Below are 14,095 nucleotides of genomic sequence, written 5' to 3'. Positions count from 1 at the left end.
ATGTAACACAATTTAAAATAGTCCATATGATTGTAAGGTTTTTATGGGTCTATAGATTACTGGTAATGATTAATAGAGTTGTATTGACTGTTTTGAATGATTGCACATTTAAACATTGTACCATTATTATTTTTTTCTTTGTAACATGCCTACTGACAATCACATACATTTTAATTGAATGTTTGAATGAAGGTGGGGGATGGCACCACGTCCGTGATCGTGTTGGCGGGGGAGATGCTGGCCGTGGCAGAGCAGTTCCTTGAGCAGCAGATACACCCCACGGTGATAATCAGGGCGTACCGGCAGGCCCTGGAGGACGCCGTGGTGTTCCTGCAGAACAGGATGGGGTACGTGCCTTCACCACTACCAACTAGGCTTCTGCGAGTCCTGTCCCAATATCCAATCATTTACAATATCAAATATTTTTATATTCAAATTTAAACATATAGTGGAACCTCATTTTACATATTTCAAGGGGGCAGTACAAAAATATGTAAAAATAAATAACATATCTCACTATGATGGAAAGAATGAGAAGAAAATATATCCCACTGAATAAAATGTCAGAGATGCTTGAATCCATCAATCCTTGTGGTCTTTACAATTGTGTTCAAAGTTGATCATTAAATCTTCCGTTCTTGGGCATGGGACATCCATTTTAAAGCATCTCAAAATACACTAGAGTCCCGTTATAGCGAGATGTCACGGTTCCGGGTTTGATCCTCGCTATAACCGTGTCCTCGCTATAACCGAATTGGACAAATTTTGGCCCCCAAAAAATAAAAATTAACCGAAAATAGCATAAAAATTGTGTTTAAACCTGTATAATTGAAAAATAACAGGTCATATTAACGAAATCTTAATTTCTGTGAGCAGATGTGTGAATTCTCTTTAAAACGATACCCCATAAGTACGGATGTGATCACCGATTGCGTCAAAATAACCAGAATACCCTACCACGCCACGTAAGTATAGCATCTCAGCTCGCGGCCGACGTAGCATTGTCCTGCTATCTATCGTCGACGCGGGCTGTCTGCTGGCGGCCATGTTGGTTCGGGATGTTGCTAACAGGTGGTGCTAGTGTAGCGCGACGATTTAATTCCTTACAAAAAAGCAGGAGTGCGGCTGCGGCAACGCACGTACGCCTCAAACGTACCGTATATACTCGTGTATAGCGCGCCCTTTTTTCCCCTCAAGTAAAGGAAAAAAATAAGGATGCGCGCTATACACGGGAAAAAAAATTTTTTGGGGGGGGAGGCGGGGAGGAGTGGAAGTCGTTAACTGCCGGGTGACGGGTGACGTTTCTGGCCAGCCCCCACACATACGCACAAGCAACAAGGCCTCTGTTTCACACACACACACACACACGCACACGCGCGCGCGCAAGCTCGCACATCATGGTCTCTTGTTTATTTTTAGACCTCCCCCCTTTACAGAAAGCCAGCTCAGAAGCTAGTAAAAAGAGAGAGAGAGAGAAAGAGAGAATGTTGTCACCAGTTTCCCCCCCCCCCCCCCCCCCCCCCGGCAACTTCTTCGCTTCCTCCATTCCTCACCGGTGAGTCATCAAGTTCTCCGCGCCAGCTTAGCAACGTAGCGCGGCACGCCTCCCTCCCTTCCTTCCTTCCACGTACCAGTTGTGACGATATAGCGCTTCATTATCTTCCGTTTAGACAGCAGAGTTTATGTATTTTCCTGACGCATCACCACACATCAATTTAAATAATCAGGTACCACAAAATGTTAGTAAAATTTATTTATGGGGGAAAAAAAATTTCAATTTTTTTTTTCTTTGGAATTAGTTGCAAAAATCGTGGTGCGCGCTATACACGAGGGCGCGCTATACACGAGTAAATACGGTAATGTCCGCAGGAGAACTATACTTTTTTCATTTAAAGAAACCTGTCAACTTTTTTAGAAAATAAATTTGGGATTAAACTCAAACCATCACCACCCCTTTCCCGGACAGATACCCCAACAACTGCCTGAAACAAAAGTTACAAGAAAACTGCCCTAGCGATTCGGAAATAAATACGGTAGTGCCTACTAGAGGTGTAAAAGTAACGGAAAAATGCGTACCCGTATTTATTCGTTACTATTACAATTAGTACTCGTTACTATCGTTACGTTACTCGTACTTCTGATACCGCATAACATGCTATGTTATGTTGCAGCAACGAATCCAGTCGTATTGCGTACGCGTACAGTATGACGTCGTGTAAATAATAATCAATATAATATAAACAATTAACAATATTTGATAATTAATAGTTTTTGTTAACCAAGAAACAATTAAATCTCATTAGAGCGGCTTTTTAATATTATCTCTTTTAAGATTACAACAAAAAAAACGTGAAAATACACGATTATAAAAACAAAAACATACATATTTTTAATTTGTAAAAAATACTTTCTTACGTTGTTTCTGTTCTAATCTCAAACTTTGTCTACACATGGCACTGATAACTAACGGAAGTTTGATAAAAGAAAGAAAGGATGGGATTCTATTTTCAAAGCCACGCACTTAGGTGGCGACTGCACGGCTGAATAATGTGACAGGCGTCAACGGCAAGATGTCTAGTGGCGAGCGAGAGGGGTGGAGATAAAGGAAACAAATAAAAAAAGCGCGCTTCAAGCGATGACGCCGTAAATTCCTCAAAAATACCTCGTTATAGCCGTATTCTCGCTATTACCGTGCTCGCTATAACGAGATTCTACTGTATTCCCTTTTTATGGTTAGATTTTCTTACATAATTTTTGGTCTTTGAAAATACATTAAATTAATTTCAGATTTTTGTGCAGTTTTATTAAAATCAAACATAACAATTTTCAACTTTAGGTTTAGAAATAGAAAAAATGTACAATCGTTATTGTTGCTATGTTTGGAAATAGAGTGCCACCAACTGCCTTTCCAAAAAATTATATTGTACAGCTATCATTGCTGAGCATGTACAAAGACATTACATTTACAGGAATTGGTTACATTGTTTTATAAAATTATTTTAATAAGGGCCCTGTAATCCGCTAACAACCACATTTATGATTTACTTGCTAACCCGGCCACTCTTCGCTGTGGCTCAGTCTGAAATGAAGTGAATAGGGAAGTAAATCAAAATATTCTAGTGAACATAGATTCACCGAGGAAACTCATTATTAAATTTAATACCCTGTTTTGCATTGCTTTGACTATGTTGTGGAATAAAAGGAAAGGAAGAAAAAAAATTTTTTTTTTCCCCGCTTAAATTTTTTTCCCTATTTTAAAGACAGTGGATGGACTACATTTTTTGTTCGTACATTTTCTTCATAAACATACCGACTCTTGAGCATGCAATCTATAATTGCCCAGGAGAGAAGCGTTCGTTTTCTAAATTCAAACCGCACACTTGCAAAGATTGCCCTTGCTCTTTATTGATAGTCATAGCGAACTCAGGTGTATTGGAAATTGAAGCCATTTGAACTCTAATGTGATGTCGGTCGGAATGAATTGTATTCATAGAAGTAATACATCTTCACCTTTATGAGGTCCAATCAAAATTGTTACTTCAATTAGATTGTTCATCCTTTTTTTAGCTACTAATCATATGCCATTGCATAACTTTGGCTTATCGTTGATTCGTAGTACAGTAGAATCTCGTTATAAAGTACATCAATAAAGCCTCAACTTTTATACTACTTAGTAATGAAAGTTCTTTATTCTGAAAGTTACCTTTAAAACTTAGTATTTTTGAATTTTTAAAAATAAAGTAGTAGGGGATCAAATGTTACATTAGCTTGGAAGAAAATATTTGTAAAACAAGAATTTTAAAAAAATTACAGAACTTAATACAGTAGCCTAAATTCTAGGCCTACAGTACAACCCTGTTATAACATTCTCCAAGGGACCAACTTAAAAAAAATTTATAAGCAGGAAATCATAAAATTACATCTTTACTTTGTATAAATTACGCGTGGATTGATTAAATTAAAGAGTATAGGTAAAACAACACAAAGTACAGGAGTAATACACTAAGTACAGCAATAGAGTGGAAAATTGGTTAATTTTACTTATAGATAATACCTAATAATATCCTAAAGAAAAAATGTTTTAAACATAACATAACTTGGAATGAAATTCCAGCTGCTTGTGATTCACCTACTACAGTTACTTTGAAAAATAATTGGTGATTTTAGTTTGTTTACTGTTTGTTTTAGCAACTTTCACTAAGTAATCCTCAATATGCCACACAGAGCTCATAATACTGTCAGGTGTATTGTTTTGTGCACCAACAAATTTTTTCAAAGTAGTTACAGCTTCGTAGGCTTTAAGTTGTGTAGGTACAACTTCAGGCTCAGCATCTTCGTCATCTTTGCCATCCTCATCTTCATGCTCATCTTGATCTGAGATGTCACTTGTCAGAGTTTGACAAGCTTGTAGATTGTCATCAACCACAATATACTCTTCATAACTGCCCTGGAAATTGCAGACAGTCTGCAACATTGCCCATTCATCTGCAGTTGGAGAGTTATGTATAGTTAGCAGGTCTGTAGATGGAATGTCATCTGCAGCTGGAGAGTCGTCTTCGTTCAGTACATCCACAGCATTTGTATCCGTTGTCACTGTTTTCTGGAAACCTGCTTTCCGAAAACAGTTGGCAACTGTCGTAGGCAAAACAGCATCCCACGAAGCAGACAAAAAGTGCATGGCATCCAGAATATTAATCTTTTTGATAGATTTCTTGGCCTCTACAAATCGAAGAACTTTGTGGCACAACCGCTTCCTGAAACCCATCTTAAAAACATTAATGATGCTCTTATCTAGACGTTGAAGGCAAGAACTACTGTTCGCAGGCAAAAATTCTAGTCTGATATTTCTCAAACTAACATTTGGAGGATGCACAGCACAGTGGTCCACAAAAACCAAAATCTTCCTGTTTCTGAGCCCCATCTTAGCATCAAGAAAGTGGAGGTACTGCTCGAAAATCTTGCAAGTCATCCATGCGTTTTTGTTGTAGTCATACCTACAAGGCAAGGTTTTGACATTCTTAAAACATCTCGGCTTTGCTGCTTTTCCAATTACCAATGGAGGTAACTTTTCTGTGCGATCCATGTTAGCACCAAGTAAAACTGTGATCCACTCTTTGCTTCTTTTGCCACCAGTGCATTTTTCACCTTTGAATGAGAAGGTTTTGTCTGGTAACAAATTGAAAAATAATGCACATTCATCTAAGTTTAAGATGTCCCTTTCTTCATAACTGCGTAACAAACTCGGCAAGACATCATTTTTCCAAGTGTTTACAGTGTGGCACCCTCCCCACTTATGGCACGATAAACAATCCCAGTTCTTTTTTTGAATCTATCGATCCAACAATTTGTAGCTTTCAAACCTTCAACTCTTAACTTCAAAGCTATTTCCTCTGCCTTTTGTCATAAAATATTTCCATTTATAGGAACACTTGATTCCCGCACTTGCTTGAACCATTCCAACAGCTTGTCATCAACGTCTTCGTGTTTCCCGTTTCTAATTTTTTTTTTTACCTTTACAGATGTACCTACACTTTCAGCCAAAACATTTTTCACGATTTTGTACGATAAAGTTCAGAGTCAAAACAGAAATATTCAACTCTTTTGCAATCGCAACACACGTTTTGTTGGGGTTCCTGTCCACTTGGTTAATAAACTGTATTTTTTTCAGCTACAGAATATGATTTTCGCTTATATTTATCAGCCATCATAGCCGTACAATAATCTGAATAAAATTTCAATACGGCGTATTTTAATGAAATACGACCGTGACTACAATAAGTAAGTTTTTTTTTTTTTTTGTGTGGCCTTCAGCGGATGTGCCAGCAGCCATAGGGTAATGTGTCCTGATTCGAATCGTTATCATATCTTTATCAATCAATCAAATCTCAGTATGTAAATTGGGTCATTGTATCGTAGTGCACTCATCATTGGTAATCAATTATCATTATGTAAATTTTACACCCATGCCTTACCCGGGATTCGAACCCAGAACCCCTCGCACCGTAAGCCGGTGTGCATCCGACTACGCTACGGAGGTCGGCAACAATAAGTGAAAAAAAAAATAACGGTAAAGGTTAACCACAAACAAAAGCCGTGAATATATCCATAGAACATTTAACCATCTCAAGGTGTTAAAACTTTGAAACATTGAAACAAAAACCAGCACCATAGAATACAGTAGCACTGTTTCCGACCATGTATCAGTGCACAAAATGTGCATCATAAGTATAACGAGTCATAGGCTAACGAGCGCGAACAGGACGCCATATTGATAGTCGATCTGGTGCAAGTTGTGGAGTGCGTGTGTACCACATCTATGGTGAACTACACAAATGTAAACATCTGATGTTTGTGTATGCATGCTGTATTTTTTAGCTATGGTTTCGCTCTAAAAAATGGCTTTGAAGGAAGGGATACTGAAAATTGTGGCAGTTATCAAAGAAAATTTGAACGTTAAAGGCGGGAATGTAGAAATTTTAATATTGTTACCGGCGGGAAATTAAAGCATTGTATTAAATGGAGAAATGACGGGACTATGAAATTATGATGTTATAGGCGGGAAAATGTTACAAACGGGAATGTTATAACCGGGTTGTACTGTATACAAAATTTATTTTATATCGGTCGAACAAAAATTGACAAATGGGTTAAACTATTTTGCAGATATGTACATTTATTTGGATAGAATTCCCTCATCATCTCCTAGGCGATGTCTCTTGCGACCAGCAGATAAAGATGACTGTTCATACAGTTTAATAATTTTTTCGTGAACTTTTACTATTGTTGACAGTGTAGTGGGCACCAAACCAAACGACCGTGCCACATCTGCATTTTTCCTGCCTTCGTCAACTTCTTTTAAAATTTCCACTTTTTCCTTCAAAGTAAACTGCTTGCATTTCTTTTTATCTTTTTGGCCATCCATCCTGATTAAAATATTCAATCAACAATATTGTTTGCCTCGTGCCACGTCAAACGTAAACAAACCTCTCATCCATAGATAACCATAGTTCCGCACTAGTAGGCGCGCGTCGCAAGCATGGCTGTGCCAAGCAACATTCTGACCTTCATGGCAAAACAATTCGAGCGTGTTGGCCATGTTGTGACACCAAACAGTTCAAAAATTAACCTGCACAAATTAACATTATTTGATTTTCTATTTTGTATATAACAAGTTAAAATATAATTTTTATTTAACGTTTGTATCTGCGTTAATATAAACTTTTAAAACGTGCTCTATTAATAAACAAAAGATGGCACAGATAAAAAAATTGTCTTGAAGAGGGGCGAGAGAGCAATAGATTGTTTATATCGTCTCGTGCACTAAGTGTGTGATCCATGGAGGAGGACGAATGGCGCGTTATACTGTACTATGATTCTATGAATCGTTGATACAATGTTTGTTTACGTTTTATACTTGTTAACGATTCTTGAAAGTGATAAAAATTAATCATGATGTACATTTATATTAAATAACCCCTGCGCAAACTCGGTAACTATTATGTAAAATTTTCCTGATAACTGGAAAAGAATGATCGTTGTATTGAAAGGTGGGATACGTTTTTATTGTTAAAGTGAAATATTTTTACATTGTTTACATTGGTGTTTTGAGCGGGAATTTAAAATCATACGTTGAACTGAAAGATACGTTATTCTGAAGTACGTTGTAACGGAATTTCACTGTAATATAAATGGCACTCTAATTTTCAAATTCAGAATGTGTGACGTAATCCGGTTACATTGAGTGAATTAAGAAATTTTGTTGGAAAATTAAATACCTCACTTTGGTGTATTACGGATTCAATGGATTGGTATGTCACTGTTTTTCCTGCGATTCTGTTTAGAATGATGATGCTCATATCAATATGTCAACATTTTTAGCTGCTAGATGGCTCTTCTGCTTAACCATGTGTGATTTAGTAATTTGTTTAGATGCTTTGGAAAACCTTGTCTACTAATTATACTTTTGAATTCACGATATTGTAAAAATTAGATGAGACCGTGATTTTTCCTGTTCCTGGATTTTTTTAGGTACAGTGCCGTTATTGACCTCAAGTAATTGTCTTGGAAATGTGTCAGCTGTTGGATCGGTATGAAGCTGAACTCTAATATTTGTTAAATGCATTTTATTGACTCTGCTAAAGTTGAATATTTCCAACAGGCATTTAATTCATCAGCTGGTGTTGAGTGAAGTATAACTGGAAGCATTTGCCTGAAGTCACAGGATAATAACATCAATGCTGTACCAAATTGTACCTGACTATTTCTCAAATCTTTCAATGTATCATCAAATGCTTCCAATGTCTTTTTGTGAGCTAATTCGTAAAATATGTATTATGGCAAACAAAAACAAAAAATGGTGTTAAAAGTAATTTTTTTTTCTTTTGTCACGCACACATTACAAGAATATATTCATTCCGTGTAGATTCTAATCTATTTTCTTGTTATACCTCCCAGTGATAATTTATTAAGTTCTAAACTGTTCATTAGCAGAATGTGAATAAAATTTATAAAAAATTCTTTTGAAAACCTATGCATATTTTTTTCCTTTTTCATAAATGCTCAGACCCATATATGTTAGGGCCTAATATGTTTATTTCTAGCTGAACACCATAATATCCAAATTTGTACTTCTTAGTTTGAAAATGACAGACTTCCCAAAAAATTTCTGGAATTATTATTTATTAATTTTAACTGTAAAATGATTTGCGTATTGAAATGCAATGTTGTGTCAAAATTTCAAGTCAATCGCTCAACTACGTTTCGAGTTTTGCGAGCACAAACATACAGAGGCAGATATTATGTTTAAAGGTAAGAGATATAAAACTGAAAGACTCAAGTCTTGTTACAAAAATTTTCATAAGTTTTGTGTTTGCTTCATATAAGTTTTGGTTTATTGTTAATGGTTGACAGTCAAGCGGAAACAAATTTCAATAACAAAGTACCTATTTCTGTTTAATATCCCAAACGTAGAATTTTTTTCTGCTACAGCACCCATTGATTTTATCTATAACCCCACAAATGTGATACATTGCTGTTTGTGTTGTGTGCATGACACAGAGTTGTACATCTTGTATCTTCATATCTTTGGTTATTTAGTGAAAAATCAAGATGGCTTTATTTACAAGAGAAGCTGCTTTGAATTTTATATTTATACCTGTTTGTAACTAACTTTCTTTTATTACTGGATGTGACCCAGAAGTTCATTTTTTAAACTGGAGAAAAACTTTGTTTTTAATAAATGTCCCAAAAAAAAGGAAAAGTAATACTGCATTAACCTATCTTATCGTTTGTTTACGCTTAACATTTTAAAAATGTTATAGGTTAGACCAGGGGTCTGCAGACATTTGAGTGAGATGAGCCAAATATGAAGTTTTTTTTTTAGAGAGCCACAAAAAGTATTTTCTCTATCTACATGGAGTTTTAAGAATATAATATATATATATATATATATATAAAATCAAAATATTTTATTCAAAAATTCAACACAAAGTCTTAAAAATAAATGCTACTTAGGAAAACAATAAATTAAAAATAATATCAATATGGTAGTCATTAGTAGTGCTCCACTGATAAAACAAAAAAACCTCAATTATTTTAATTAATTATTATAAAATCACCTGGACGAGTACAGAGACGGGGTGGGGTGATGGTAGGATGCGAGCACACAGGTTGAGGACATGCGTTGTGATTGTGCCGTTTGATTTTGTTCAGCTTTTATTTTTGTGCTGTAGCAGCGCAGTGTGTTGTAGAGCCGTAAAATCCTGTGAAAAGAGCTGCATGTGGCTGGCGAGCTGCGATCTACCCACCTTTGGGTTAGACTAACAAATAATTGTTAATGGTATGTGATGACATTTTTTAATGTGTTAAACATACATTTAGCCTAATGCCAAAATTTTCATTTACCTACTTTAGTTCTTACATCATCTAAAAATTTACACATTGTGTAGGTTCTGCACTGTTATGCCAAATTTAGTACCTACCATGTCTCTTAATGTTTCAACATTATATTATTTTAAGTTTTTTGGTTTAATTTATGAAAGTTATAGAGATGATTCTATGTATATGTTTTTAGATAGTTTCTAAAACCCAAAACATTTTTTTTTGCAAAAAAATGACAATTCTGAAGAAAATCCTTGCTTCTGTGGCGGGAGTCTCACAAAGAATTTTTTTTAAATTTCCCATGATAATGTCGTCCAATCATTCTGTAAGTGGGTATTGTGATACCTCATGTATTATATCAAATGGCTAAGTTAGGTATAAATATTATGTGATAATGTGAAATGTGTTGGTTGGTATAGGTTAGCTACATTTGAAATACATTAAATCATTAGGAATTACCAATTTCGAATGTAGCTAATAACCTCACTAACCAAGTGCTATGAAGAAGCAGTTGATGTAAGTTAAAATTTTTTATTTGTTGTATTATTTAATTTTTGACCCTTGAGGCCCAGATTCTAATAAGAGAGGTCAATTCGAGGCACTCTTTGAGATTATGATTTAAGAAAATTGGGATTCGACTCATCACTAATAATAAGGCAAGCTATCGTGGTAACAGCAAATAAAATAACACATACGTGAAAACAGTGCATTTTGTACAAAAATTTGTTTACACATAGGAAGCATTATGTTATGCACAAAAATAAATATTTGGCATTTAATTTAATGACTTATGTGTAAATCCTATTTTTAACTAACTTCTTTTAAGCTAAAAGTATTTACGTAAAAATATCAAATATGTCACGTGAAATTAGCTTTAGTATACGAAAGACTGAAAAAAAAAACATAACTATCTTAAATGTTAATGAATCACATGGTTTGCCAGCCTGTGTTAAATTATTTACTTCAACAAGGCGTCATGATTGCTCGCCAACGTTGTAAGTGAAATATTTTAACAAGTGGAGAGATAAGTTATGTTAATGTTGTATTTATGAAATAAAGCTTTTATATTGAAATGAATTTAAAATGTTTTCCGCGCAAGTACAGAAATCTAACTTTGGTTAGTACAGTGTTGCAGATAAATATAGGAGATAGTGGTTGTGTTCTAACCTTAAAATAATTTACCACATTTTTAGTACATTAGTGCTAGGCGAGTTGTGTAAACATTTTGAGCTTACTGGCCAGAAAATATGCAATTGTGGCAAGAATCTACTTATGTGAATCTATTTTACATACAAATAACCAACATTTCTTACTATCTATCATTCTAAATATGATATGATTCCTTATATTGCACAATTCCTCCTTACGGATTGAGAAGTGACTGTTCCGAATCCAGATAGAATCGTGGAATCGAAGCGCTGAAGAAACGACATGCCCATTCTTAGTTAAAATATTAAATTTTTTACAGTGTTTTTGCAACTATTAATTTTTTAAAAATTTGATGATCTTACATCTCACAGCTGATATTGTTCTGTTTAAACTTTTTTCTGGTGGTTTGCCATTAAATGCAGCTTTATAGCAAATTTAAGTTGTAGTAAATACGTTCGCATAAACTGAGAAATTAATGCATTAATAGTTAATACTAATGGAATAATGGTGGTGCAAGTAAAAGAGAGTTAATCATGTAAATTTGTAAATTGCGGGTATGTAAAATTAGATTTTACTTTACAAATAAATTTTTTTTTTACACTTCACTGCAATCGAAGAAAAATTGATATAAAACAAAATCAAATAAATAAATAGATATACTATATGGACCTATAAGAGTGGTGTAAAATAGTAAAATGTAAGGAAATAAAAAAAAATCCTGGCAATGCATTTTTTTTAACCATTTTTTAAATTTGTTTTGTTGATTTAACTGATTATATAAATAAGAATTAAGTATTTCTAAAAAATTTCATCATAATTAATAATTAATTACAGATTGTTTCACAGAAAGGGATTATTATGCTATGTTGCCGAAAACAAATCCAAAATTCTCAATAATTCTTAGCTTTATACATTTTAATTTTTTTTTTATCATTTAAATATTTTGTGAATGAGATGTACTTGGTGGATCTTTTGTTAACTAATAATCTCTAAAAAATTATTCAATTTAAAATGTTGAATCAGATGTTAAATTTGTCATGAATGTGGATTTTTTTTTTTAACACTCGCGGACCCATATTACCAACTTTAACCCGGCGTTGTTAAAATTCTCTTGGTTCTTTGTTTGTTGTTCTAATCTTTAAAACAGGGCGTGCGTTTAGTGGATGGTTCCCCAAAACAATTAGGTTAAATCTTTCGTATAACATTTTCATATTTTTTGATAAACCAAAATTACTGTTTCTTTCATTGTTTAGCTGTGTGACACTTGTTTTAATCTTATTAAAGAAAAATTGTTTTAGTGTCAAACTACTGACATTATTAAAGTTTTACAAGTATGTTAAATAACATATGCACCTATGTGTTACTTAAATCTATTTTTAATTTGAAGTTTGTTGAAATAATGCTTAATTTATACAGTCCGTTAGTCCGTGTAATATTTTGTTTTCCTTCGCATATTCAATGGAACTTGTCATTTAACAATTTTAAAGGGATCAAAATATTATGCAAAATTTATGAAAGTGCAAAACTAGATCAAAAATCATTGCACATTGAAATGCCATTGTTTTGATATTTTTTTACCTCTATTTACCTATAATAGTATTAATGTTGTTTATCAACCATCGCACAAGTTTTCTTGTGCCAGCTTTGCCTACCTTGTATAGCTTGAGTAAAATTGTGAATTTTTTCTGCAGCAAGTGGACTGTAATGTTATGTTTAAAACCACGAGGTTGTGCACAACATTGGCGGTTGTTCCTCGTAGCGTGGTCCTGGACGTGAATGACCGCGGCAAGCTGCTGGGCGTGATCAAGTCGTGCGTGGGGACTAAGTTCATCGGGCGCTGGGCCGACCTGGCAGCCTCCATCGCCCTCGACGCTGCCCAGACGGTGCTGGTGGACGAGGGCGGGCGGCGCGAGATAGACATCAAGCGCTACGCCAAGGTCGAGAAGGTCCCGGGGGCCACCATCGAGGAGTCTGCGGTCCTCAAGGGCGTCATGGTCAACAAGGATGTGACGCACCCCAAGATGAGGCGGCGCATAGAGAACCCCCGCATTGTGCTTCTGGACTGCACCTTAGAGTACAAGAAGGGGGAGAGCCAGGTAGGTGCATCCCAGCTCTTGCTCATCCCGATCATGCTCCAGCAAGTGTCACTTGTTCATTGGCTGGATTAGAGACTTCTCAGCTAGGTTACTCAGGATTCGATACTTCTTTGGCCGTGGGTTCCTTCGCATGAGCAGTATCCAATAATAGAAGGATCGCAATGATATAAGGATTGGGGTTTTAGCCCATAGTATTATGAATCGGGAAACAGGAAAGATTGCCTTAGGTCTGTTTAGTGTTTGGATCAGCTGGAAGCTTGCGACAGCTAGTTTTGCAGTTTCATGATCTGAATCTCAATCACTCAGGGTCATATCTTGTATTTATAACAGCGGCCTGTTTCCTCTTATGAAGGTGCTTAAAATTAGGTACATAACAACAATTTTATCCATTTCATCCACCGTTCATTTGTATTTGTTTTTTTTGGTGTTTAAATTAACTGTCAACAAGTTCACGAGCAAGAAATATGTTTTGACTTTTTGTATTTTACTGATTTAAATGATTTGTCTGGTGTTATAATTACTTCGCTTAAGTTTACAGAATAATTAAGAAATATATAGCAGAACTTGTGATTTCTGTTACTTTTTCCTTAATTGTTGAATCAAAAGTGCAGTTTTTAGGGTTTGTCGACATTGTGTGAAAAATAAAAGTACTAAATTTTTAAAGATTGAGTTCAGTTTTTGTAACGACCCTTTTTTATTGATTGTTTTGCTGTTGTGTTGTAGACGAATATTGAAATCATGAAAGACACTGACTTCACCCGCATTCTGGAGCTTGAGGAAGAGCAGATGCATAAGATCTGTGAGGAGATCATTGCTGTCAAGCCAGATGTGGTTTTCACTGAGAAGGGTATTTCTGACCTCGCTCAGCACTACTTATTGAAGGTCAGTTCATTTGCAATTTCTTATTGTCATTAGTCATCTTACGTAACTTTAATAACAGTGCTTAGATGTTCTATATTTTTTACATATTT

General features: G+C 35.2%; 1 protein-coding gene across 1 annotated transcript in view; it reads left to right on the top strand.

The window, feature by feature from the left end:
• LOC134546293 (T-complex protein 1 subunit gamma) overlaps positions 1-14,095 on the top strand; it is a 91,285-nt gene that overhangs the window by 20,078 nt on the left and 57,112 nt on the right. The window contains exons 4-6 of the mRNA XM_063389012.1: positions 193-347; positions 12,788-13,124; positions 13,848-14,006. Of these exons, the coding sequence (XP_063245082.1) occupies positions 193-347; positions 12,788-13,124; positions 13,848-14,006 (651 nt within the window). The remainder of the gene's footprint in view (positions 1-192; positions 348-12,787; positions 13,125-13,847; positions 14,007-14,095) is intronic.

The sequence above is a fragment of the Bacillus rossius genome, chromosome 1, assembly GCF_032445375.1.
Source record: "Bacillus rossius redtenbacheri isolate Brsri chromosome 1, Brsri_v3, whole genome shotgun sequence".
Classification (NCBI taxonomy): domain Eukaryota; kingdom Metazoa; phylum Arthropoda; class Insecta; order Phasmatodea; family Bacillidae; genus Bacillus; species Bacillus rossius.
The sequence above is the reverse complement of the archived record's forward strand: the minus strand, read 5'-3'. Positions and strand labels throughout refer to the sequence as shown.